The sequence below is a fragment of the Tachyglossus aculeatus genome, chromosome 23 (assembly GCF_015852505.1).
Source record: "Tachyglossus aculeatus isolate mTacAcu1 chromosome 23, mTacAcu1.pri, whole genome shotgun sequence".
NCBI classification, from domain to species: domain Eukaryota; kingdom Metazoa; phylum Chordata; class Mammalia; order Monotremata; family Tachyglossidae; genus Tachyglossus; species Tachyglossus aculeatus.
The window spans coordinates 805,985-833,049 of record NC_052088.1 but is presented as its reverse complement, the minus strand read 5'-3'; the positions used below and the strand labels follow the sequence as shown (position 1 = coordinate 833,049).

At 47.7% G+C, this 27,065-nt stretch overlaps 1 protein-coding gene across 4 annotated transcripts in view; it reads right to left on the bottom strand.

The window, feature by feature from the left end:
* Window positions 1-27,065, bottom strand: part of SMOC1 (SPARC related modular calcium binding 1) — a 168,996-nt gene that overhangs the window by 57,194 nt on the left and 84,737 nt on the right. For all 4 annotated transcript variants that reach the window (XM_038765635.1, XM_038765638.1, XM_038765639.1 and 1 more), the window contains exons 2-5: window positions 26,742-26,907; window positions 23,779-23,891; window positions 4,744-4,843; window positions 1,156-1,203 (exon numbers count right to left, since the gene is read on the bottom strand). In XM_038765635.1, coding sequence (XP_038621563.1) covers window positions 1,156-1,203; window positions 4,744-4,843; window positions 23,779-23,891; window positions 26,742-26,907 — 427 coding nt within the window. The remainder of the gene's footprint in view (window positions 1-1,155; window positions 1,204-4,743; window positions 4,844-23,778; window positions 23,892-26,741; window positions 26,908-27,065) is intronic.

The following is a 27,065-nucleotide window of genomic DNA, read 5'->3' as shown; positions in this document are numbered from 1 at the left end:
TCCCAAGCACTTAGTAAGGTGCTCCACACATAGTAAACACTCAATAAATACCACTGATTAATAGATTGATTGAAGGAGAACCAAGCCAACAGACCCAGGGAAGAGACACCAAAGATGAATGGATCCAATGGCCCTGCCCTTCTTGCTTGCTCTTCTCTGCAGAACATGATACGATGTAGAAGCAGCATGGCTCAGTGGAAAGAGCACAGGCTTGGGAGTCAGAGGTCATGGGTTCAAACCCCGGCTCCGCCAATTGTCAGCTGTGTGACTTTGGGCAAGTCACTTAACTTCTCTGTGCCTCAGTTACGTCATCTGTAAAATGGGGATTAAGACTGTGAGCCTCCCATGGGACAACCTGATCACCTTGTAACCTCCCCAGCACTTAGAACAGTGCTTTGCACATAGTAAGTGCTTAATAAATGCCATTATTATTATTATTATTATATACTCTGACCCCTGCAATCCTCATTCAGTTCTATGAGCCTGCTACAGCCCCAACTTTGGAAGGAAGCTGGCCTCTGCTGAGTGTAACAGGGCTCTTGACAGGAGGGAGGGAGGAAGCTCAGAGTCCTTCCTTCCTCAAGCCCCTGTTATTTAATAATAATGGCATTTATTAAGCACTTATTATATGCAAAGCACTGTTATAAGTGCTGGGGAGGTTACAAGTTGATCAGGTTGTCACATGTGGGGCTCACAGTCTAAATCCCCATTTTACAGATGAGGTAACTGAGGCACAGAGAAGTTAAATGACTTGCCCAAAGTCACACAGCTGACAAGTGGTGGAGCCAGATTTGAACCCATGAACTCTGACTCCAAAGCCCAGGCTCTTTCCACTGAGCCATGTAGCTTCTCATTACTTCTTCCCCATGTTCCTCTTCCTCTTCAACTACCCAGTGGGCTGGTCTAGTGCTGTCTCCACACTGAGCTGGATTCTGCCTGGCTTGAGTGGCGGACATTGATTAATCAACTCAACCGGCAAGATGGCCCCTTGGGTGGGGATGGTGTCTCTTTCCATTCCCAGGGTGTTGGGACTAGAGGAGTTCTCTTGGCAAACACCCCAGAGATTGACAGCTTTGTCTATCATGGGTATGGGTGTCTCCTGAATTAGGCTGGGTGGGGATAAGAACCCACGGAGGAAGCACAAACTGGACTCACCTTTCCTTCCTGAGTTTCCTTGCCCAGAGGGCTTGTCAGTGACTGAGCCTTTGGTGGGGAAAGAAACAGAGAGACAAAAGATCAGAAGACAGCAAGTGTTGAGGTCCTCCATAGAAGTTATCCATAGTGACCCACACTGAAGATTACTTTATACTATACAGTATGATACAGGCATGTGAAACACACACACACACACACACACACACACACACACACACACACACACACACACACACACACACAACCCTCCCTTGACCCTGATGTAATGAGTTACATCTACTGCCGCCTAGAACAGGAAGCGGGCAATATCCCATCTATATTCAATGCAGATATTGAAGCAGTGTAGCCTCGGGGAAAGACCATGGGCCTATGGGTCAGAGGACCTGGGTTCTAATCCTGGCTCTGCCACTTACCTGTTATGTGACCTTGGACAAGTCACTTCACTTCTCTGTGCCTCAGTCCCTTCATCTGCAAAACGGGGATTCAATCCCTGTTGTCCCTCCTATGTAGATTGTAAGCCCCACGTGGGGCCTGATTACCTTATATCTATCCCAGCGCTTAGTTCAGTGCTTGGAAAATAGTAAGCACTTATCAAAAACAGAATTATTATTATTATTAATTATTTCAATAATAACAGAAATTAGACTGGGATATACTTTTCCATTCAGGGACTTGTCCGTTAGGGGACCAGGGGCCTGGGTGACTTTACGAAGTGCCTCTGAGGTACTCTTCATGAGGGTACCCTTCATGAGGGCCCTGAAAGGTTAGTTACCAAACAAAGAAGAGAAGCAGTATGGCCTAGTCTAGAGAGCATGGGTCTGGGATACAGAAGGACCTGTGTTCTAGTTCCTGCTCTTCCACTTGCCTGCTGTGTGACCCTGGACAAGTCACTTCCCTTCTCTGTGCCTCAGTTCCCTCATCTGTAAAATAGGGATTTCCCTATTAAAATCCCTGGGAATTTTAAGACTGTGAGCCCCATGTGGGAGATGGACTGTGTCCAACCTGATTAGTTTGTATCTACTCCAGAAAGAACAGTGTCTGGGATATGGTAAGTGCCTAGCAAATATCAAAAAGAAAAAAGGACAAAATCCTGTTTGCTCCCCAAATCCTTGAGTATCTGCAACAGAAACATCAGCCCCTCAGCCACAAATCTTTAAGGAGCTTCGGGAAAAGAATACTTCACAACTGGTCCTAACAGGAGACACAGCAAGAGTCAATATTCTAGCATCTCCCTCCACATACCGCTGTTCCCCACCTGTCTTTACTGTGATTTGTTCAAGGCTGAAGACGGGAGCGTGGGTGGGGGCACACATGAGGTAGCCAGCCATCTTTTTGTTGTTTTGAAAGAATGAACCCTGAAAGAACCCTTTCAGCTCCTTCAGAAAAGCTCCCCTGCCAAAAAGGATTAGCACTTCCTCTTTTCTTCCCAAACTGCCCAGAAAAATATTCTTCTCATTTGTTCTTTGGAGACGTGTTTTGTTTTTTTGTACAGATGCTCAATTCCCTTTCCATGTAGACCTTTCTTTATGCAGTAGTGACACTAGGGAAATGAACAATGAATCAAAGTTCTGAGAAAAGCCAACCCCTCGTCTGGATTTCCGGAATGCTCAACAAATGAGCTGCAGTTTTCAGATCATTCATTACCCAAGAGTCAAATGATTGAGTTTCCGGAGGTAGAAGGGCATAGCTCTCCAGGTCATGGAAAGCCCAAGTATCAGTGGCTACAGCTAGACCTTGTGAGCCCCCCGTGGGACAACCTGATCACCTTGTAACCTCCCCAGAACTTAGAACAGTGCTTTGCACATAGTAAGCGCTTAATAAATGTCATTATTTTTATTATTATTATTATTATTATTATTGTCCCGAACCTTTGGAAGGGAATTTGATCTGGGTACCTTTGAGCTCCTCTTGTGCCCCGCTATGCCAGCAAGAGAACAGAGCTCTGGCTGAAGAGAGAGGAGCTGATGGATTCCAACCACACCGAGATGGGGTTGTGTGTGTGCCATTTGCCACAGACTCTTTCTACTGATTCAGCCCCATCACTCCTGCCCCTGATTCCTCATGGGAAGTGTTTAATCCAACAACGAATGACACTTACTGAGCTTAGTACAGGACTCAGCCTACAGTGAACACTCAATAAATATATCTGATTGATTGAGCGTCTACTGTGTGCAGAGCACTTACTAAGTGCTTGGGAGAGTACCAGATGAGAGAGTGGCTTCTAGAAGAGTCTAGAGAAAGTCTAGAAGGGAAGACAGACAGTAAAAGAAATTACGAGTATGTATGTAAGTGATGGGGCGCTGAGGGTTGGGTGAATATTAACTGCCTAAAGAGTACCAGTGCATAGGCAATGCAGAAGGGAGAGGGAGTAGGGGAAATGAGGACTTAATTGAGAAAGGCCTCTCGGAGGAGTTACAACAGTGCTTGGGAGTGGAAGAGATATAAAGGTGGGAAGAGGGGTGTTCTGTCATATTTAAAAGGAGAAGGAGTTCCAGACCAGAAGGAGGACATGGTCAAGATGTCATCAATGAGATAAATGAGGTTGAGAGCAGTGAGTAGGTAGGTGTTAGAGGAAAGAAGAGAAGGGGCTGGATTTTAGTAGGAAATCAGTGAGGGGGTGAGCTGATTGGGTGTTTTAAAGCTGAAGGTAAGGACTGTCTGTTTGATGTGGCAGTGGTTGGGCAACCACTGGAGATTCTTGAGGAGTGAGAGGACATGGATTGAATGGGTTTTTAGAAAACCGATCCGGGAAGCAAAGTGAAGTCTGGACTGGAGTAGGGAGAGACAGGAGGCAGGGAGGTCAGTGAGGAGGCTGATGCAGTAAACTGATGAGAAGCAGAGAGGTTTAGTGGATAGAGCCCGGGCCTGGGAGTCAGAAGGTCATGGGTTCTAATGCCGGCTCTGCCACGTGACTGATGTGTGACCTTGAGCTTGTCACTTCATTTCTCTGGGCCTCAGTGACCTCATCTGTATAATGGGGTTTAAGAGTTTGAGCCCTATGTGGGACAGGGACTGTGTCCAACCTACTTTTTATCTACCCCAGCACTTAGAACAGTGCTTAGCACACAGTACGTGCTTAACAAGTACTACTGCTATTATTATTATTATTAGGCAAGGTGGGATGGAACGGATGAATAGAAAGAAGCAGATTCTTACCGTCATCAGCATTCTCTTCCCCTGCCCCTCAGCCAGAAGTTGTGATGGCAGCCAACAGGGAGGGGACTTGGTAAATCTCTGTTCCTGAGACCCTTTGTTCTCCATTGTCCCCACCCTCTGGGCACCATTTGTTAAGAAAATTCATGAGGGAAGTCAGTGGATGCTTCTCTCTACAACTACTGCTCTCACCCATTCCCAAATCTGGAAAGGGAGCTTGGTACCAGCATACCAAGAACTTTAGCCAAGAGAAAATGGTCTTCTGATTGTCATGGCAATGCTTGCTCACTTGACTTCCCTCCCTCAAGAGTCTGTGTGCAAAGAAGGCCCACAGCATCCTGTGACACTCTGGGAGCCCCCTTCCAGCTCACTGGAAATGAGCAAATCCACTTCTCCCCTGGATTCACAACCACCGGCCCCTGCAGCCCACAGTACCTGAACATACAGGAGTTTTGTTCTGCACCGAAGATCCACTGATAGGTTTGCCATCCGGAGTGACGCACCAGCAGTATCCAGTGTATGTGTGGCACTGCACCTACTCAGAAAAAGAGGAAGAGGAGAGAGAGCCAGAAGAGAAGGAAGATTCATTAAACTTTTGCCTTTCCTCTTTGTCTCCCAAGCCCACAAATTTGGGATTAGAATCATTTCTTCTTTCAATCCTCATATTCAGTCAGTTGCCTCCTGCTGTCAGTTCTATCCTTACATTGTCTCCAGAATATGCTCCTTCTTCCCCATGCACTGGCTTTAGAGGTCATGGGTTCAAATCCCAGCTCTGCCAACTGTCAGCTGTGTGACTTTGGGCAAGTCACTTAACTTCTCTGTGCCTCAGTTCCCTCATCTGTAAATCAATCAATCAATCATATTTATTGAGCACTTAATGTGTGCAGAGCACTGTACTAAGCGCTTGGGAAGTACAAGTTGGCAACATATAGAGACATTCCCTACCCAACAGTGGGCTCACAGTCTAGAAGGGGGAAACAGAGAACAAAACCAAACATATTAACAAAATAAAATAAATAGAATAGATATGTACAAGTAAAATAAATAAATAAATAAATAAATAGAGTAATAAATATGTACAAACATATATACATATATACAGGTGCTGTGGGGAAGGGAAGGAGGTAAGACGGGGGGATGGAGAGTGGGGGCGAGGGGGAGAGGAAGGAGGGGGCTCAGTCTGGGAAGGCCTCCTGGAGGAGGTGAGCTCTCAGTAGGGCCTTGAAGGAAGGAAGAGAGCTAGCTTGGCGGATGTGCGGAGGGAGGGCATTCCAGGCCAGGGGGATGACGTGGGCCGGGGGTAGACAGCGGGACAGGCGAGAACGAGGCACGGTGAGGAGATTAGCAGCAGAGGAGCGCAGGGTGCGGGCTGGGCTGTAGAAGGAGAGAAGGGAGGTGAGGTAGGAGGGGGCGAGGTGATGGAGAGCCTTGAAGCTGAGGGTGAGGAGTTTCTGCCTGATGCGCAGATTGATTGGTAGCCACTGGAGATTTTTGAGGAGGGGAGTAACATGCCCAGAGCGTTTCTGGACAAAGACAGTCCAGGCAGCAGCATGAAGTATGGATTGAAGTGGGGAGAGACACGAGGATGGGAGATCAGAGAGAAGGCTGATGCAGTAGTCCAGACGGGATAGGATGAGAGCTTGAACGAGCAGGGTAGCGGTTTGGATGGAGAGGAAAGGGTGGATCTTGGCAATGTTGCGGAGCTGAGACTGGCAGGTTTTGGTGACAGCTTGGATGTGAGGGGTGAATGAGAGAGCGGAGTCAAGGATGACACCAAGGTTGCGGGCTTGTGAGACAGGAAGGATGGTAGTGCCGTCAACAGTGATGGGAAAGTCAGGGAGAGGGTAGGGTTTGGGAGGGAAGACAAGGAGTTCAGTCTTGGACATGTTGAGTTTTAGGTGGCGGGCAGACATCCAGATGGAGATGTCCTGAAGGCAGGAGGAGGTGCGAGCCTGGAAGGAGGGGGAGAGAGCAGGGGCAGAGATGTAGATTTGGGTGTCATCAGCGTAGAGATGGTAGCTGAAGCCGTGGGAGCAAATGAGGTCACCAAGTGAGTGTAGATCGAGAACAGAAGGGGACCAAGAACTGAACCTTGGGGAACCCCCACAGTAAGGGGATGGGAGGGGGAGGAGGAGCCTGCAAAAGAGACTGAGAATGAACGACCGGAGAGATAAGAGGAGAACCAGGAGAGGACAGAGTCTGTGAAGCAAAGGTTGGACAGCGTGTTGAGGAGAAGGGGGTGGTCCACAGTGTCGAAGGCAGCTGAGAAGTCGAGGAGGATTAGGGTAGAGTATGAGCCGTTGGATTTGGCAAGCAGGAGGTCATTGGTGACCTTTGAGAGGGCAGTTTCTGCGGAATGTAGGGGACGGAAGCCAGGCTGGAGGGGGTCGAGGAGAGAGTTGGTGTTAAGGAATTTGAGGCAGTGTGTGTAGACAACTCGTTCAAGGAGTTTGGAAAGGAATGGTAGGAGGGATATGGGGCGATAACTAGAAGGTGAGGTGGGGGGTCAAGAGAGGGTTTTTTTAGGATGGGGGAGACATGGGCATGTTTGAAGGCAGAGGGGAAGGAACCAGTGGAGAGAGGTTGGTTGAAGATGTAAGTTAAGGAGGGGAGAAGGGATGGAGCGAGAGATTTCATGAGATGAGAGGGAATGGGGTCAGAAGCACAGGTGGCTGGAGTAGCAGTTGAGAGGAGGGAGGAGAGCTCATCTGAGGATACTGCTGGGAAGGATGGGAGAGTAGCAGAGAGTGTTGAGAGCCGGGGGGTTGCAGAAGGGGGGGGAGTGACTTTGGGGAGGTCGGACCTGATGGATTTAATTTTGTTAATGAAGTAGGAGGCCAGATCGTTGGGGGTGAGGGAAGGAGGCGGGGGAGGAACCGGGTGCCTGAGAAGGGAGTTGAATGTACGGAAGAGCTGACGGGGATGATGGGCATGGGTGTCAATAAGGGAGGAGAAATAGTTTTGTCTGGCAGAGGAGAGGCCTGAGTTAAGCCAGGAAAGGATAAACTTGAAGTGAACGAGGTTGGCATGGTGTTAAGACTTTCACCAGCAGCGTTCGGCAGCTCGAGCATAAGAGAGAAGAAGGCGGACAGCGGCAGTGATCCAGGGCTGTGGGTTAGTGGCACGAGAGCGGCGAAGGGAAAAGGGAGCAAGTGAGTCTAGCTGAGTAGAAAGGGTAGAGTTGAGAGCAGTAATCTGATCATCAAGACTGAGTAGAGAGGAGAGGGAGGCGAGGTGGGGTGTGAGGTGCTCAGAAAGATGGATGGGGTCAAGAGAGCGGAGATCTCTGTGAGGGAGTAATAAGGATTTGTGATGGCAGTTGTGATGGCAGCCAACAGGGAGGGGACTTGGCAAATCTCTGTTCCTGAGACCCTTTGTTCTCCATTGCCCCCACCTCCCCAGTCTTAATGGGGATTAAGACTGTAAGCCCCCCGTGGGACAACCTGATCACCTTGCAACCTCCCCAGCACTTAGAATAGTGCTTTGCACATAGTAAGCACTTAATAAATGCCATCATCATCATCATCATCATCCAAAGTGTTACCACACTTGGTCCAGGCACCTGTCAGATCTTATTTTGACTACTGTGTCAGCCTCCTCACTGACCTCCCTGCCTCCTCTCCCTCCCCTCTCTGTTCTATACATCACTCTGCTGTCCAGATCACTTTCATTCATTCATTCATTCATTCATTCATTCATTCATCCAATCGTGTTTATTGAGCGCTTACTGTGTGCAGAGCACTGTACTAAGCGCTTGAGAAGTACAAGTCGGCAACATGTAGAGACGGTCCCTACCCAACAATGGGCTCACACATGCCTGAGCCGACCAAGAAGAGGGGAATTCCCTTTCTTCTGGCTGACCACTTGGTGTCCTTGGGGCTGAGGATTGACCCCGAAGGGTCTGGCCTCCCCCCACCCTCTGATTCTATAATTAGTGTCACCCCTGAGGATCAGTGGGGTTCAGGTCTTGTGCTTCCGGTATGCCTTTTGAATGCTTAGCGCAGTACGTGGCATTCAGTAGCGAACGATAAATGCCGTTACGCTCACTACTGTTAATCTTATTGTGATGGGCTTCTGGCTCCAAAAGGGTGGGAGGCGGCAGCAGTCAGATGGTCTCGTGGGCTTTTGGTTTGAAAATTCCTACATGATTAAGGCACTTGCCTCTCACTCCACCCTGAGTGTTCAATCCAGGGTCTGCTCCATGCTTTGGTCTCACAGCCACTCTACACCAGAGATGACTAACTCTGTGTACCCTTCCTCTTCCAGGTGCTTGAGTAGCCTGCCTTTCCCTTCCCTGGAAGTGCTTTCCTGCTCAGCTTTGCCCTACCTCTTCACTCCTTCCCTCCATCTACAGAGTACCTCGTCCTTGAGGAATTCCATTTATTAGTCTATTTATTTTAGTTGTACGTATTTACTATTCTATTTATTTTGTTAATGATGTGCATGTAGCTTTATTTCTATTTATTCTGATGACTTGACACCTGTCCACGTTTTGTTTTGTTGTCTGTCTCCCCTTCTGGACTGTGAGCCCGCTGTTGGGTAGGGACCGTCTCTATATGTTGCCAACTTGTACTTCCCAAGCGCTTAGTACAGTGCTCTACACACAGTAAGTGCTCAATAAATATGATTGAATGAATGAATGAATCTCCACAGACACCTCACTATGTATTAATGTACCATCCACTTAACCACACGGTTTTGGACAGGGCATAGGCCCAGGAATCATAGGTCCATGATTCTAATCCTGGCTGCTGTGTGACATTGGGCAAGACACTTAACTTCTCTGGCCTCAGTTTTTTCATCAGGACATAGTGGATAGAGCATGGGCCTGGGAGTCAGGAGGTCATGGGTTCTAATTTCGGCTCCGTCATTTGTCGGCTGTGCAACCTTGGGCAAGTCACTTCACTTCTCTGTGCCTCAGTTACCTCATCTATAAAATGGGGATTGAGATTGTGAGTTCCATATGGGACAGGGACTGTGTCCAACCTGATTTGCTTGTATACACCCCAATGCTTAGTACAGTGCCTGGCTCACGGTAAGCACTTAAATACCACAATTACTATTACTCTCCCTACCTCTTAGACTATGAGCCCTATGTGAGAGAGGGGCTTTGTCCAATCTGATTATCAGGGCACAGTGCAGTGCTTGGCACATAGCCAATAATGAAGTTTAATAAATAATATTAAACCAACGATAAAGCTTAATAAATACCATCATTACCAGTCAATCAATAGCTTGATTGCATATTACGTGCAAAACACTGTACTAAGTGCTTAGTAGAGTCTAATAGCAGTAAAAGACATAACCCATACCCTTAAGAACTGTAATAAGCAGTGGCCTAGTGAAAAGGCCTAGGAATCAAAGGACCTGCGTTCTAACCCTGGCTCTGCCACTTGTCTGCTATGCGACTGTGAATAAATCACTTTACTCCTTAGTTTCATTTTTTAGTTTTTTCATCCATAAAATGTCGATTAACCCCGTTCTTCCACATATCTAGATTGTGAGCCCTCTGTGGGACAGCGACTTTGGACTGATCTGATCTATCTACCTACCACAGTGCTTGGCACATAATGAGCCCTTAATAAATGCCACTCAAGCATCTGTGCTCATCTGCTCTTAACGATTTCATGCCTTTTGTATGCCTGTCTTCCCCATCGGCCAGAAGCTCTTCAAAGGCAGGGACTGAGTTTTTACACTTCTCTTTCTCACTTCTGAATCATCACCAACACCACCACTATCATCATCATCATCATCATCAACAGTAGAACATGCTTCTCATTCATTCATTCATTCAATCATATTTATTGAGCGTTTACTGTGTGCAGAGCACTGTACTAAGCGCTTCTCAGCCCTAGAGGAACTTAGGACAGAAGCACATGTCAGTGCAGTCCCTGAGGAGCTTCCGATCTATGCCTATTAATCAATCAGTCAATCAATAGTATTTGCTGAGTACTTACTATGTGGCGAGCGCCATTCTAAGTGCTTGGGAGAGTATAATACAACAGAATTAGAGGACATATTCCCTGCCCATAATGAGCTTACGGTCTATTAGAATACCCTTCAAGCAGTAGCACTCATTAAAAACCATTAAGCTACCGTGATGATGGAGGAACGCCCCAAAAGATTTTAAGCTAGCAAGGATCAGGTCCCAGTTCCTGCAATGCAATGGGAAGAGGGGGGATGCACTGTTTACCTTCCAAGAGCACGGGCCCTGGAGTGAGAGGGCCTGAGTTCTAATCTTCACTCTCAGTCAGTCAATCCTATTTATTGAGTGCTTAGTATGTGTAGAACACTCTACTAAGTGCTTGGGAGAGTACGACATAATAGACACATTCTCTTCCCACAATGAACTTACAGTCTACATGGGGAGACAGACACCAACATGAATAAATTACAGATGTGTACCTAAGTGCTGTGGGGCTGGGAGAAGGGATGAATAAATAGAGCAGGTCAGGGCAATGCAGAATGAAATGGAAGAAAAGGAAAAGAGGGCCTCTTGGAGGAGTTGTGCCTTCAGTAAGGCTTTGAAACAGGGAAGAGTGATTGTCAGATATGAGGAGGGAGGGCATTACAGGTTAGAGGCAGGAGGTGGGTAAGAGGTCAGAAGTGAGATAGATGAGACCGAGGTACAGTAAGAAGGTTGGCACTAGAGGTGCAAAGTGTGTGGACTGGGTTGTTGTAGCAGAGTAGCAAGGTGAACTAGGAAGGGGCAAGGGGATTGAGCGCTTTAAAGCCAATGGTAAGGAGTTTCCGTTTGATGTTCTGCCACATAACAGCTGTGTTACTTTGGGCAAGTCATTTTATGCTCATCAGCCCCCTCCACCTGTGCAACCAACCCCATTCCTTTGCACCTTATCAAAACACTTGTCCCTCTCTTCTTCCCTCGCTAACTGCCATCTTCAACTGTTTGCTCTCCAATTGCTTCTTCCTCACCACTTTCAAACATGCCCATGTCTTCCCTGTTCTAAAAAAAAAACCTTCCCTTGACCCCATGCTCCCTTCAGTTATTACTCCATCTCTCTCCCACCACTGCTCTCCACAGTCCTTGAGCAAGTTGCCTACATCCACTGTCTCATGTTCTTCTCCTTCAATTCTCTCCTCGACCCCCTCCAATCTGGCTTCCATTCCCTTTGCTCCACAAAAACCACCCTCTCAAAGGTCATAATAATAATAATAATGAATAATAATAATTCTGGTATTTGTTAAGTGCCTACCATGTGCCAAGCATTGTTCTAAGCACTGAGATAGATACAAGGTTATCAGTTTATCCCACGTGGGGCTCAGAGTCTTAATCCCCATTTTACAGATGAGGTAACTGAGGCCCCTAAGTAGCTTGCCCAAGGTCACACAGCAGACATGTGGCAGAGCCTGGATTAGAACCCAAGTCCTCTGCCTCCATCCTAATCCTCCTTGATATCTCAGCTGCTTTCAACACTGTCAACTACCCTCTTCTCCTAGAAACATTATCTAACCTTGGCTTCACTGACACTGTCCTCTCCTGGTTCTCCTCCTTTCTCTCTGGCCTCTCACTCCCAGTCTCTTGCGCATACTCCTTCTCTGCCTCCCACCACCTAGCTGTGGGTGTCCCTCAAGGTTCAGTCTGGGTCTCTTTCTATTCTCTATTTAAACCCACTCCTTTGGAAAACTTATTTGCTCATTAAACCCACTCCTTTGGAAAACTCATTCGCTCACACTGCTTTAACTGCCAACTCTATGAAGATGATACCCAAATCTACATCTCCAGTCCTAACCTCTCTCCCCCTCTGCAATCTTGCATTGTCTCCTGCCTTCAAGACAATACTACTTCAGAAAAGCAGCGTGGCTCAGTGGAAAGATCCCAGGCTTGGGAGTCAGAGGTCATGGGTTCTAATCTCGGCTCCACCACATGTCTGCTGTGTGACCTTGGGCAAGTCACTTAACTTCTCTGTGCCTCAGTTACCTCATCTGTAAAATGGGGATTAAGACTGTGAGCCCCACGTGGGACAACCTGATCACCTTGTATCCCCCCAGCACTTAGAACAGTGCTTCGCAATAGTAAGTGTTTAACAAAAGCCATTATTATTATTATTATTATTATTATTATTACTTGGATGTTCTCCCATCACCTAAAATTTAACAGGTCTAAAACAGAAGCCCTTGTTTTCCCACTCAAACCCTGCCTTCCTCCTGACCCCCATCACTGATAGTCAGCACCATCCAACACCCTTCCTGTTTCACAAGCCTGTAATATTGGCATTATCCTAGACTCCTCTCTCTCTCTCTAGCCACATATCTAATCCATCACTAAATCCTGTTGTTTTAATCTTCACAACATCCCTAAAACCTACCATTCCTCTCTATCCAAATGGCTACCACATTGGTCCAAACACTTATCCTACCCTGCCTTGATGACTGTGTCAGCCTCCTGTCTCTCCTCACTCCGGTCCATACTTTGCTGCCTGGATTATTTTTCTACAAAAACACTCAGTCCATGTTTCCCCACTCCTCAGGAATCTCCAGTGGTTGCCCATCCACCTCCACATCAAACAGAAACTCCTCACTATGGACTTCAAAGGACTCAATCAGCTTGCCCCCTCTTACCTCATCTCACTACTTTCCTACTCCAACCCAGCTTGCCCACTTTGCTCCACTAATGCTAACCTTCTCACTGTTCCTCAGTCTCGTCTATCTCACCTCACCTCTCTCACCCATGTCCTGCCTCTGGCCTGGAATGCCCTTCCTCTTCATATCCAACAGACAATGACTCTCTCCTGCTTCAAAGCCTTTTTGAAGGCACATCTCCTCCAAGAGGCCTTCCCTGACTAAGCCCATTTCCTTATCTTCCACTCCTTTTTGCATCAGCCCCCTCCCAGCCCCACAGCACCTATGTACATATTTGTAATTTATGTATTTATATTAATTTCTGTCTCCCCCTTGAGACTGTAAGCTCGCTGTATTTGTTACATTGTTAAACTGTACTCTCTCAAGTCTTAGTACAGTGCTCTGCACCCAGTAAGCTCTCAAAAAATACTTAACCTCCTTCCCCCCCTCCCAAAATTCCCAAATTCTTAGTCTCAGAAACTTGCAACCTTGGCATTATTGGCCAACCCTCCCTCTCTGTAGATTCTGAGTTCCTCGTAGGCAAGGACTGATTCAGTTGTATTATACCTTCTTAAATACTTAGTACAGTGCTCTGCACACTGTAAGCACTCAATAAAGACCATTGATGATTGACTGATTAATTCAGTCCCCCTCTAAATCCTACCAGGTCTTCCTCTCTACCATTTCACAAATCCTTTAAGTGCTAGATATTCACCCTACCCTTAGGCCCAGAGCACTATGTGTATATCCTTTTACCCTACCATTTCCCTAATCGGTATTTTATTTCACTGTCAGTCTCCCTCTTTTGACTGTAAGTTCATTGTATCTACCAACTCTGTGATGCCATAGTCTCCCAAACGCTTAGTACAGAGCTCTGCACACAATAGATGCTCGACAAATAACATTGATTGATTGACTGATTGAAATCCATCCCATTCTTGTCACCCGTACAGCCAACCACTCTGGTTCAAGCCCTCTTCCCCTTCTGGTTGGATTTCTGAAGCAGCCTCCTTTCTGACCTCCCCATTTCCAGCCTCTCCTCCCATCAGAGTACCTCACCCCCAGAGGTACCTATCTGAATATATCACTCCCTCGTACATATCCAGTGGCGATCCACTTCTTATTGATTTTATGGCTCTATTTATTTTTACTGTTTGGACTGATGCTATTGTGTACACTGCAAGCTCCCTGCATGCAAGAAACATGTCAACCCACACTGCTGTACTGTACTTTTCCCAAACACTTAGTACAGTGCTCTGCATACAGTAAGTGCTCAGTAAGTACTATTGATTGTGTGTTGGGCAATTTGTGTCTGCTTAGATTGTCAGCTCCTTGAGGGCAGAGACTTGGTCCTTTTCCTTTTACCAGAAATACCTGAGGGCCAGTAGGTGCCTTCTGAATGTTGCTAATAAAACAGGTCCATTTTGATCAAATGGTCACTGGCTTCTCCCTCGGATTCCCTCTCTGCTCACAGACCAGCCCTGTCTCTCTGCTCACTGTCCAGTCTCACTTCTCCACTTATGGGTTAACCCTGCTTCTTTGTTCATGGACCAGCTCCTCCCTGCTCAGAAAGGTCTCAGAGAACCCAGGTCTTCTGCTGTCACTGGCTCCTGGGGTGAGTGTGGCAGGAGATTAAGCGGGAAGGAGCTTGGGGTCTGGAGTCCCTCTCTGGCCAGCTGAAAGCCTTCCAAACTGCCTCACCACTCCCCCAACCATTGACTATGTCCTGGCCAGCCCTCCAATCAATCAATCAATGATATCTATTGAAAGCTTACTGTGTGCTGAACAGTGTACTGAGCACTTGGGAGAGTACAGTACAACAGAGTTGGTAGATATGTTCCCTACCCATGAGTTTATAGCCTACAGGGGATGGTCATGGGTTCTAATCCCGGTTTCCCCACTTGTCTGCTGAATGATCTTGGGCAAGTCACTTAAATTCTCCGGGCATCAGTTCCCTCATCTTTAAAATGGGAATTAAGATTGTGAGTCCCATGTGGGACTGTGTCCAACCTGATTATCTTGTATTCCCTCCAGCACTTAGAACAGTGACCTGGCACATAGTAAGCACCTAACAAGTTTCACAATTATTAACATTAGGTTCCCATTCTGAAGAGGCACCTAGGCCTGAGTCAATTCCAGCAGGCTGATTACTGAAACCCAACCACTGGGCTTCCCCACAGAGGCTCACTGGTGACAGAGCTCTGTAAACTCGGCTCCGGCCCCAGGCAAAGGAAAGCAACAAACACTCTCTAAACCGGGCCTGGGGCAAGGCATGCATGGTGGCAGGGAGGAGAGAGAAGTCCAAGGGTGGACTGGAGGATGGAAAAGTGGTCGGCAAAACCAGCCCTTCTGCAGGCTGCATCTACCCTGTTTGGGTGCCTTTGCTCCCACCAAATGAAGACTTTCTCCACTGTCTGGGCTGGGAAAAACAACTCACACAAAGAGGCTTTTCTTGCCAAGGACTTTAGGAGGCAGAAAATTGATGCCCATATATATATTTCTTTTCCAAAAATGAAACCAAAGGAGAGGGGCAGGAGGCAATGGTGCTAGCTTTTCCCACCCTGAGCCTGGGCTGTGTAGCAAGGGAACACTGCAGAAGCTCTGGGGTCAGACGTTCTGCCTTCTGAGTCCTGGGTCCAGCTTCCAATCTAAGTCCTGGACTACAGGCTGGAAAGGGGAAAACATGGGGGTTTACTCTGCAGGGCTTAGTATAGTGTCTGCCCATAGTAAGCAGTCTATAAATACCATTGATTGATTGGTTGATTGATTGATTGCCACCCCCCAACACACATACTTATGTGTAAAATCTTGTTCCACATCCTGGCGAGTCAATCAATCAATCTAAACATTTAGTGAATTCTTGGGAGAGTGCAGTATAACAGAGTTGGTAGACACGTTCCCTGTCCACAACAAACTTACAGTCTAGGATCCATGTCCTGGGTATTCTGACAATCAAATAGAGGAGGTGAGTCCACCGTGAATAAAAGACATTGGTAAGGACAATTTCCCATGGCTGTCCATCTCCCTTCACACTAAAACCAAATCTCCTTATTGTCTTGAAGGCGCTCCTTCCTCATTTTATGCATAGCTCTCTTCCCCTGATATTCCCAGTTTATGCTCTTTGTTCCTTGCTAGCCCACCTCCAGATTAGTAACTCTCCTGCCAGTTACTCCTTCTTATGTTCCCCAGTCCCCAAATTCCCTTCCCCCTAAAATCAACCAGACCATAGCCCTCCCCACCTTCAAAGCCCTCCTAATATTCTGCCTCCTCCAGGAAGCCCCCCTTCAATCAATCAATCCATCAGTAGCATTGATTGAACACCTATTGTGAGCAGAGCACTTGGGAAGAGTATAAAATAGTAGTAGACATAATCTCTCCCTCAAGGGTTTTACAGTCTAGTGGGGGAGACAGACACTTACTTTGCAGACAAGAGAAAGAGATAGAGTAGATAAGATACCCACACAAGTTCTGGGTTGTGAGTACTTAAATGGTGCAGAAGAGGGGAAATGCACTAGAGGGATACAGACTGAGGATGAGACATTACTTAGGTCTCCTGGAGGAGAGGTGATTTAAAAAGGGCTTTGGAGATAGGGAGAGTTGTGGATAGCTGGATAGGAAGGGGGAAGAAGTTAGAGGTAAGTGGTAGGGTGTAAGCCAGGGGTCAGTAGCCAGACAGACAAGATGGAATCACAGTGAGGAGGTTAACTGGGAACAAGAAGTGTGAGCTGAACTGGAGTGGGAGAAGAGAATGGCTAAGCAGGAATGAAAGAGCTGATTGAGTTCTTTAGAGTCAATGGCCAGGTGTTTCTCTTTGACATAGGGAGAGAAATGGGAAGCCTTTGGAGCTTTCTGAGGCGTGGCAAGATTTTTGCAAAATGAAATTTTAGAACAGTGATTCAGGTAGCAGCATGAAGAATGGAGTAAAAAGGGGAGAGACTGGAGGCCGGGAGAGATGGTGGCTAAGTTGGGATGTGACAAGTGCTTGAAGCAGCATGGCAATCATTTGTTTGGAGAAGAAGTGTTGGATTTTGGAAACATAGTGGAGGAAGAGAATCAATCAAATAATGGCATTTATTGAGCGCTAACTGTGTGCAGGAGCACTGTACTAAGCACTTGGGAGTACAATATAACAGAGTTAGTAGACACAATCCCTGCCGACAATTTAGAACGGAAGACAAATTCAGTTCCATCCTATTTTCCCTCTCTTCTCCATTACCTGTGCACATGAATCCGTACCCACTAAACACTTATGCACGTATCTTTAGACTTAGTTGCTTCCCCTACCTGAAATTTTTATGGTATTTGTTATGTGCTTAATATGTGCTAGGCAGAGTACTAAGCGCTAGAGTAGATACAAGCTAATAGCTGTCGCTCACATCCTCCCTCTGGGCTGTAACTCCTTTCCCCTCCAACCTAGATGGACTATCACTCTCACTACCTTCAAAACCTTATTAAAATCACATCTCCACCAAGAGGCTTCCCTATCTAACCTCTCTCCTCCCTACTCTAATCGCCTTACTTCTGCATTACTTCTGCATTTCAATCAATCTATTAATCGATCGATGGTATTTACTCTACTGGTATTTATAAGGCACTTACTATGTGCCAGGCACTTTATTAAGCACTGGTGTAGATACAAGCTACTCAGGTTGGACAAAGGCCATGTTCCATATGGGGCTGTGTATACAGTGAGCGCTCAATAAGTTGCATTGATGGGTTGATGGCAGTTGGATCTGGATCAGCCAGCCCCAAGCTGGGCCCTTCCTTTGACTGGAAGGGCGACTCCCGCTAAGCCACATTTCCCAGGAAGGATCTGCCTCTGGAAGCCAGGACTTGGACTTTGATCTTCTTTCTGGTTGTGGAAACTAATGATCGACTATCTTCTATTCCGCGGATGCAGAATTGGGGAGAAAATAAGAGTTGACTTAGCATTTCACCTCTTCATCTGGGCACAGACATGTAACACTTTCTCTATTAATCGGTCATTCAAAGGTATTTATTGAGAACTTACTGTATGCAGAGCACTGTATTAAGTGCTTGTTGTATTGTACTCTTCCAAGCGCTTAGTGCTCTGTGCACAGTAAACCCTCAATAGATTCCACTTACTGTTTAATTGATTGGGAAGGTAGAATACAATAGAGTTGGTAGACTGATTCTGTAATAGTAATAATAATTGCAGTATTTGTGAAGCACTTACCCACTGCTTCTGTTTTCTCCCACATGCTACAGAAAGCCTATAGCCCACAGACTCAATTTCTTGTTTCTTCCCCCATGAGGGCCCATGTTGTGTACAAGAGGACAGGATTATCCTTTGATACCTTCTCTCTATTATGTGGTATAAAACAAGAAGACACCGAGACAGAAGAGGCATGGCCTCAAGGAAAGATGAGTGGCCAGGGAGTCAAAGTTCCTGGGTCCGTATCCTGCCTCTGCCTCTACCTCTTGGCTTCTGTGTGACTTTGGGCAAATCACTTCATTCCTCAGTTTCCTCATAAGTAAAATGGGGATGAAATACCTGTTATCTCTTTTCCTTACACTGTGAAGTCCATGAGGGACAGGAATTGAGTCCAACTTGATTATTTCATACTCATCCCAGTGCTTGGTGCAGTCCATGCTCCATATTAGGTGCTTAACAAGTACTACAATTATTGCTTTTATGATTAAACCAAGGGAGGGGGCAGGTTACCCTGACTGAATCCATTGGGAAATAAACCTGTTCTCTGCTTCAGTGGCTGGAGAATCCTGCCAGATGAGAGGGTAGCCATAGAGCCTAACATAATCGAGCTCCTGAGCTTTCCCCTCCTGGAGGCACTCACCCCAGTTACAGCTCCCGCTGCCCTCCCCCGACTCAGTGGATAATGCCCCAGGCCCCAGTTCTACCCCCGGGCCAGAAGACACCCCTTCTCATTCCATGGAGAGAAGATGGTGTCTGCCTTAGGCATGAAGCTGAACGAATCTCATCTCCCGGCAGAACTGGGAGTTTTTCCTTGCCAAATCAAGGGGAAAGGCAGCCCCTCACCCAACAGTGGGGTCATTATGCACACTGTACAGAATAGGCAGTCTGGATGGAGCACAGAGTGGCTCTTTAAAGTGAGCATTGTATGGCCCGGGCTGGGCGAGAGGACTCAGAGCAGGGCTGCAGAAGGCAGCCACCCCAGCCGGCCGCACACAGAAACATCTTTGTCCTGGGTACCCATGGGGTCCTGAGGTAGAGCCTCAAAAATGCCAGGGGGGAGGGGCCTGAATGGATGAGGGCGGGGAGGGGGGGCAGGCGGTGAGGCAGAGGGGAGTCCCACTCACCTTTATGGGCAGGGGCAGGGTGAAGAGCCTGAGTACAGAGAGAGCCATTGCACCCAGTTTGCTCTGGTGATCTCCAACCCCACCCAACTCTTGTCACAGGCCTTTCTTTTGGTGTCAAACAGCCGTCATCCCCACCAAAATTGAATCACCTTGCTGAACTCCTACTACAGTGCAGCCCACACATTCCACTCCTCTAGAGCCCTCACTGAGCCCTGATCTCAACTATCTCTCCACCAGACCCTTTCCCACATCCTCCCCCAAGCCTGAAACTCCCTCCCCATCCATATACCCCAGACCACCACTTTCCCCACCTTCAAAGCCTTATTAAGGTCGCATCTCCTCCAAGAGACCTTCCCCATTTTAGCCCTCTTTTTCCCGGGTCCCTCTCCCTTCTGGGTTGTCTGCACACTTGGATCTGTGATCTTTGGGCATTTGGTATTTGCCCCACTCTCAACCCCACAGCACCTATAAACATATCTTTAAATTATCTATTATAAATTACGCATTTATTTATATGGATGTCTGTCTCCCCTCCACTGGGACTGCAAACTTGTTATGGGCAGGGAATCTTCACTAATTCTGTTGCATTGTACTCTCCCAAGTGCTTAGTCCAGTGTTCTGCACACAGTAAGTGCTCAATAAATATGACTGATTGATTGATCACCCCACTCATCCAGGGATGACCATAACAGTGTCTGATAAGTCAGTCCCTGGAGCTCCAAGCATCCCTAGGACAGGAGATCACCTCGCTAAGCATACCCTTGTGGCTCTAGGACCATTTGGTCTGAAGAGAAACAGTTCTCCCCAACACTCTACTGGTGGATTTTGCTTCATCTCTTTGACTTCATAAGCCGGCCATATCCAACTTGTCTCTTTCCCCTGTTCTCTGTGAGAAGAAATCTAGCCTAGTGGATAGAGTGCTTAGTAAATTGCGAAGCACTTAGTACAGTGCTCTGCACACAGTAAGCACTCAATAAATATGATTGAATGAATAGAGCACAGGCCTGCGAGTCAGAAGGACCCAAGTTCTAATCCCAGCCCCTCAACTTGTCTAATGTGTAACCCTCGGCAAGTCACTTCACTTCTCTGGGCCTCAGTTCCCTCATATGTAAAACGAGGATTAAGACTGTGAGCCCCAAGTGGGATAGGCACTGTATCCAACCCGATTTCTTTGTATCCACCTCAGTGTTTAGTACAGTGCCTGGCACATTGTAAGTGCTTAATGAATACCACAATTATTACAATTATTAGTGACCTCAATCAATCAATCACATTTATTAAGTGCTTACTGTGTGCAGAGCACTGTACTAAGTGCTTGGGAGAGCAAAATATGGCAATATATCAGAGTTGGTAGCTACCTTCCTTGTTCACAACGAACTTACAGTCTAGAGGGGTAGGCAGACATTAAAATTAATGAAAACAAATAAATTACAGACATTTAAACAGTACATAAGTAGTGTGGGGCTGAGGGTAGAGGAAAAAGCACAGGTCTGGGAGACAGAACACCAGGATTCAAATCCTGGCTCTGTGTGACCAAGGGCAAGTCGCTTAGCTTCTCAGTTCTCTCATCTGTAAAAAGTGAGATTCGATACTTGTTCTCCCTCCTCACTCGAGATGGAACCCCATATGGGACAGGGGCTGTATCTGACCTAATCACCTTGTATCTCCCTGAGAGCTTAGAACAGTGTTCGGCACATAGTCAGTGCTTAACAAATACCACAGTTATTTTTACTGACCAAATGATGGGTGCCGATTTCCCACCAGGGAAGTCAGAATCCGAGAAAGCACTTCCCAGCGTTGGGCCAGAGAATAAAAACAAGGAGGGATCAAGGCAACAATCCATGGAAACCAAAGCCACACAGGTTTGCCCAACAACTTTCACACGGTGCAATGCAACATAACGCTCTTGTCCTGAGGACCCAGAGACCCTCGGAGAGCTGGCAGAGACACTGGGCAGATGGCTGGCAGTGGACTGTGGTTGCAAGCTACTGCTCTCTTCAGATGATAACCTCCCCTAACCTGGGAGGTTAGGGGCCAATGGCTTCCAAACACAGCCCCGAGCCACTGAGGGTTTGGTGGAAACCCCCCAGACAGCCTGGCATTCCTTGGCCAGACAGTGGGGGAAACAGGAGGACCGCAGTGGGCTGGCAGCGAGTGCAGTCTGTCCCTGGCCCCATCAGCCCACTCATCCAACACCTGCCGTGCACCGGAGTGATGCACCTGTAGTTTCAGAGTCAAGCCAGAGAACACCGGATGGAGAGGCCCCGTGCTGCAGGAAGAGAGCAATTCTTTACTCTGGCAGTACGGAGGAATGCACATATGTGCGTGTGTGTATGTGTGTGTGTACGCACACAGTAGACCCCATCAGAATCACTGGGAGCCACCGGGCTACCATTCGATGTCATCACCTTTGTTTTTTAATGGTATTCGTTAAGCGCTTACTATGTGGCAGGCATTGTTCTAAGTGCTGGGATAGATATAAGGTAATCAGATCAGACACAATCCATGTCCCACATGGGGCTCGCAGTCTTAATCCCCATCCACATGGGGCTCGCAGTCTTAATCCCCATTTTACAGATGAGGTCACTGAGACACAGAGAAGTGAAGTGACTCGCCCAAGGTCACACAACAGACAAATGACGGGGCCGGGATGAGATCTCTGGTCCTTCTGATTCCCAGGCCTGTGCCCTATTCATTCAATCATATTTATTGAGCGCTACTGTGTGCAGAGCACTGTACTAAGTGCTTGGGAAGTACAAGTTGGCATCAGATAGAGATGGTCCCTACCCAACAACGGACCTAATAATAATAATAATGGCATTTGTTAAGCGCTTACTATGTGCAAAGCACTGTTCTAAGCGCGGGGGGGTGGGGGGATACAAGGAGATCAGGTTGTCCCATGTAGGGTTCACATGTAGGGTAGTCTTCATCCCCATTTTACAGATGAGAGAACTGAGGCTCCGAGAAGTTAAGTGACTTGCCCAAGGTCACACAGCAGAGATGTGGCAGAGCCGGGATTCAAACCCATGACTTCTGACTCCAAAGCCCGTGCTCTTTCCACTGAACCATGCTGCTTCTCAACTATCCACTAGGCCACACTACTTGGCAACTGCAGTAGCCCTCCAGGGCCCCAGACAACTCAGTGGTGTTCTTGGGGTAGCAGTTAACTGTTGCAATGCCGTGACTCAAAACAGGCTCTGTAATAATAATACTTAAGGTATTTGTTAAGTGCTTACTATATGCCAAGAACTGTTCTAAGCACTGGAGTAGATACAAGGTAATCAGGTCGCCCCATATGGGGCTCACAGTCTTAATCCCCATTTTACAGATGAGGTAACTGAGTTACAGAGAAGTTAAGTGGCATGCCCAAGGTCACACAGCAAACAAGTGACAGACCTGGGATTAGAACCCACTTCCTCTGACTCCCAAGCCCGTACGCTTTCCACTAACCACGCTACTTCTCACTTGCTGTACTTCCAGCTATGGGAAGCGATACTGCAGAATCAATCAATGGCAATTCTCCCATCATGAACCTGGGAGTCCGAAGGACCAGGTTCTAATCTCAGCTCTGCCATTTGCCTGTCGCGTGACCTTGGGCAAGTCACTTCCCTTCTCTGTTCCTCAGTTCCCTCATCTGTAAAATGGGGATTAAGACTGTGAGCCCCATATGGGATAGGGACTATATCCAACCCCATTAACTTATATCTACACCAGCACTTAGTATAGTGCCTGGAACATCGTAAGTGTTTAACAAATACCGTTCAAAAGAAATTCCAAACTGTTCCATGGCCATTAGCCTGCCAGGGGTCACCTATGGGAAGAAACTAGGACTTGGTCACCAAATGCATCCTCACCCAGGTGCTACCCTCCTTTTTTTATGGTATTTGTGACTTCCCAGAACAGATTTCAGTGTCCCAATCCTATTTCCACCCCCAGCTAATGGTTGTGCTCCACATCTCTGTGGGGAGGAAATGGGGAGCCTGAATAGGGAGAGGAGGAGAAGAGAGAAAGAGAGAAGAGAGAAGAGGGATGGTGAGAGAAGAGTTGGAGTGAAAGGGAAAGGGAAAGAGACTTTGCCACAGGAGCATTTATTGAATTGGCCCACCATAGCACTGGGCTTTCCAATGACTTTGTGCCAACATCCACATCGCCTGCATACCTCCACACAAAGCCCGGGCCAGAGGATGGTGTGGGACTAGAGATGAGCAGGCAGGAAAGGAAAAAAGAAAGTCCCTTCCCTAAGACACTTTCCAAGAAACGAAATCCCAGAGTACATCACTTCACTGATGAGTCCGGAGGCAGGGGTGTCTCAGGGAATGGGGATGGAGAACAGCAGAGAGCAAAGAAGGAAAAATGCCTGGAAATTGGCAGAGAAGGAGAAAAACCACACACTTGACAGGGGAGAAAAATGGCTGTCTGGCACACGGCATGGACAAGGCAGCAGGGAGGAAACAGTAAAGCCAGGTTTCCTGACTCTCCTCTCCTCACAGCTGGCTGCGATCCCTGGCCAGTTGAAGGAGGGGGAGGAGGACGGGTATGGGGGCTGGGGAGAGGAGTTAAGCCCTCCCAACGAGGCGGGGGGAGGCCTACCTGCGTGAAGGCGCCATCCTCACTGCATTCTGGGACAAACACGGCCTCCTGTGGCTTCTTGGCCTGCTCCAGAGCCTGCGCTCGCTCCAGACGACACTTGCTCTGGCCAGCATCTAGGGCAGAACGAACTGATATGTCACCACAGGGTGTTGGCAGTGGGGTGGGAACATCTTGGAGCTCTCAGGGGGTGGGGTGGGGGGGTCAACCCACTCAGCTTCTCTGTGCCTCAGTTCCTTCAGCTGTGTAATGGGGAGTCAATATCTGTTCTCCCTCTTAACTAGACTTTGAGCCCCATATAGGACCTGATTAACTTGTATCTACCCCTGCACTTAGTACAGTGATTGGCACACAGTAAGTGCCCCAAAAGTATTATTTTTAGTAATAATAATAATAATAATGAATAGGTGAGTTACTAACTCTGGCTCTGCCGCCTGCCTTTTGTGTGACCTTGGGCTCTTAACTGCTCTGTGCCTCAGTTTCCCCACCCTAAAATGCAGGTGATAATCACTGTCTCTCCCTACCTTAAGGGGATGAATAGAGGGTGAAATTAAATAGCTGATGTCATAGTGCTTTAGGGAAATGAAAGCCCTCTACAAGTTCCACATATCTTTTTCCCCACCCTTGAGATTTCTGGGGTGGTCAGTCCCAGTAACAGTGATCTCCCACCTGGTCGTTAGCCCAGGAGATGAAGGATAGAAAACCTCAGCTGGCTTCCCTTTCCCTTTTTGTGATATTTGTTAAGCATTTACTATCTGTTTAGCGCTGTTCTAAACCCTGTGGTACACACTAGTTAATCTGGCTGGATATAGTCCCTGTCCCACCTGGAGCCCTCAGTCCCCTTAGAAGTGCTCCATTCATTCCTGCCAATATTCACTAGCAAGATTATGTTGAACAATCTGGCTTTCAACTGATCTCTCCTCTCCATTTGCCGATGGAGAGTTTGTCTTTCCCCTCCAGTGTTATTGCTTGGAAAAGCAGGGAGAAGCCTCCTCCTCAGAGTGGACCCCATTCCCCAAGTTCCCCCAAAGGAAGATTAACTCCCCCCCACCCCCATTTCTGCCTTCCAGAGACCAAGGTTTGGTAGCTGCAGACCGTTCGTTTCTCTGAAATACAGATGTTGACTTTAAACGTAATGTCTGGTCTCTACCAGACCCGCTTCTGGGGAGGGGCCTGAGACACTCTGCAGAGAGCATTGGGAACCCTGGGGTTCAGAGCCAAGGTATCACACACCAACCTGACAGCCCGGAGTGCAGGGTGTGGCCACCATATGATCACGGTAGTCCGCCCTGCATCATCCTAGCGTGGCAGTTTGTAAACTCCCTGTGGGAAGGGAATGCATCTGCCAACTCTGTTATACTGTACTCTCCCAAGTGCTTAGGAACAAATCAATCAATCAGTCAATTGCACTTATTGACCACTTACTATGTGCAGAACCCTATACTATCTGCACTTGGGAGAGCACAACATAGTAATTGTTAATACTGTATGACAATGTATGATATAATTATTGTATTGCTATGAGTAGGGAATGTATCTGCTAATTCTGTTGTACTGTACTATCCCAAGCACTTAGTACAGTGCTCTGCACAGAGCACACAGCAGAGAAGCAGCGTGGCTTAGTGGAAAGAGCACGGGCTTTGGAGTCAGAGGTCATGGGTTCAAATCCCGGCTTCGTCAATTGTCAGCTGTGTGACTTAGGACAAGTCACTTAACTTCTCTGGGCCTCAGTTACCTTATCTGTAAAATGGGGATTAAGACTGTGAGCCCCCCATGGGACAACCTGATCACTTTGTAACCTCCCCAGCACTTAGAACAGTGCTTTGCACATAGTAAATGCTTAATAAATGCTATTATTATTAAGTGCACAATACCATTGACTGATTGTACAATACAATCATTGGATAGAGCACTGTACAATTAGAACAGTGCTCTGCACACAGTAAGAGCTCAATAAATACCATTGTTTGATTCCAAGTCCAACCCACTACCCTCCAGAGAGCCAAGCCACTAGGTTGGCTCCTCCTCTTTTCTCCTCCTCTTTCCTGACACCCTCCCCTCCCTCTTCTCCTCCCCCTGTTTCTACTCCTTGTCCTCCTCTTCCTCCTCCTTCACTTCCTCCCCACCCCCATCCCCCATCATTCTCTTCTTCCCTTAGCTTCCCATAGAACGGAAACTCCTTGTGGACAAGGATCATGTATTGTACTTCCCCAACCACCTTGATTCCCTTGACAGACAGAGTTCAGACAGAGTGTCCCAGGACGGTCCACTTGAGTCAACCCTCAGCCCGTGGATGGCACACAAAAGCCAGCAGGCTCTGCACTGGGCTCTTGACAGATGGCATTTTCACCAGCAGAGGTTCAAGCATAGCTCGGTGGAAAGAGCATGGGCTTGGGAGCCAGAGGTCATGGGTTCTAATCCTGGCTCTGCTGCTTGTCAGCTGTGTGACTCTGGGTAAGTCACTTAACTTCTCTGTGCCTCAGTTACCTCACCTGTAAAATGGGGATTAATACTTGAGCCCCATATAGGACAACCTGATCACCTCATATCCCCCCCAGCGCTTAGAACAGTGCTTCACACATAGTAAGTGCTTAACAAATGCCCTCATCATTTTCCCTTCTAGTCTGTGTGCCCCCTTCTAGACTGTGAGCCCGTTGTTGGATAAGGACCATCTCTATATGTTGCCAATTTGTACTTCCCAAGCGCTTAGTCCAGTGCTCTGCACACAGTAAGCATTCAATAAATACGATTGAATGAATAAATGAAAGATGCAAACCACCCTCCTCCTTCTCATCCCCCGCCCAGCCCCGGAGACTGGGCCTGAGGACCCAAAGTCTTGGCCCGGTCCAGTCTTCCCTCCTGGGACTTGGGAGGCTTTGCGGGGAGGAGGAAGCAGAGAAGCCCTTGTGGAACTGTGGGCCTGGCTCTGGCCCCAGGTGAAGCTAGCAGCACGGACCCCCGCTCACCTTTACAACGGCCTCGGTGGACCACCCCCAGGGCAGGGTCCCGGCACTTGGCCCGCTGGTAGTCACACGTGGACTCGTAGCTCCGGCCGTCCGAGGCGCACAGGGGTTTAGACTGAGAGCGGGAGCAGTGGAGGTTGCACTGCGGATCGTGGTCACTTATGAGAAACTTGGGAGGAGAAGGGGAAGGAGGAGGAGGAAAAGGAAAGAGAGGAGGCAACAAGAGCCGGGAGGTGGGGGGAGAAAGAAGAGGAGGTTGATGTTGATTTTGGCACACAGTAAGTGCTCAATAAATATGGTTGAATGAATGAATAATGACATTACCAC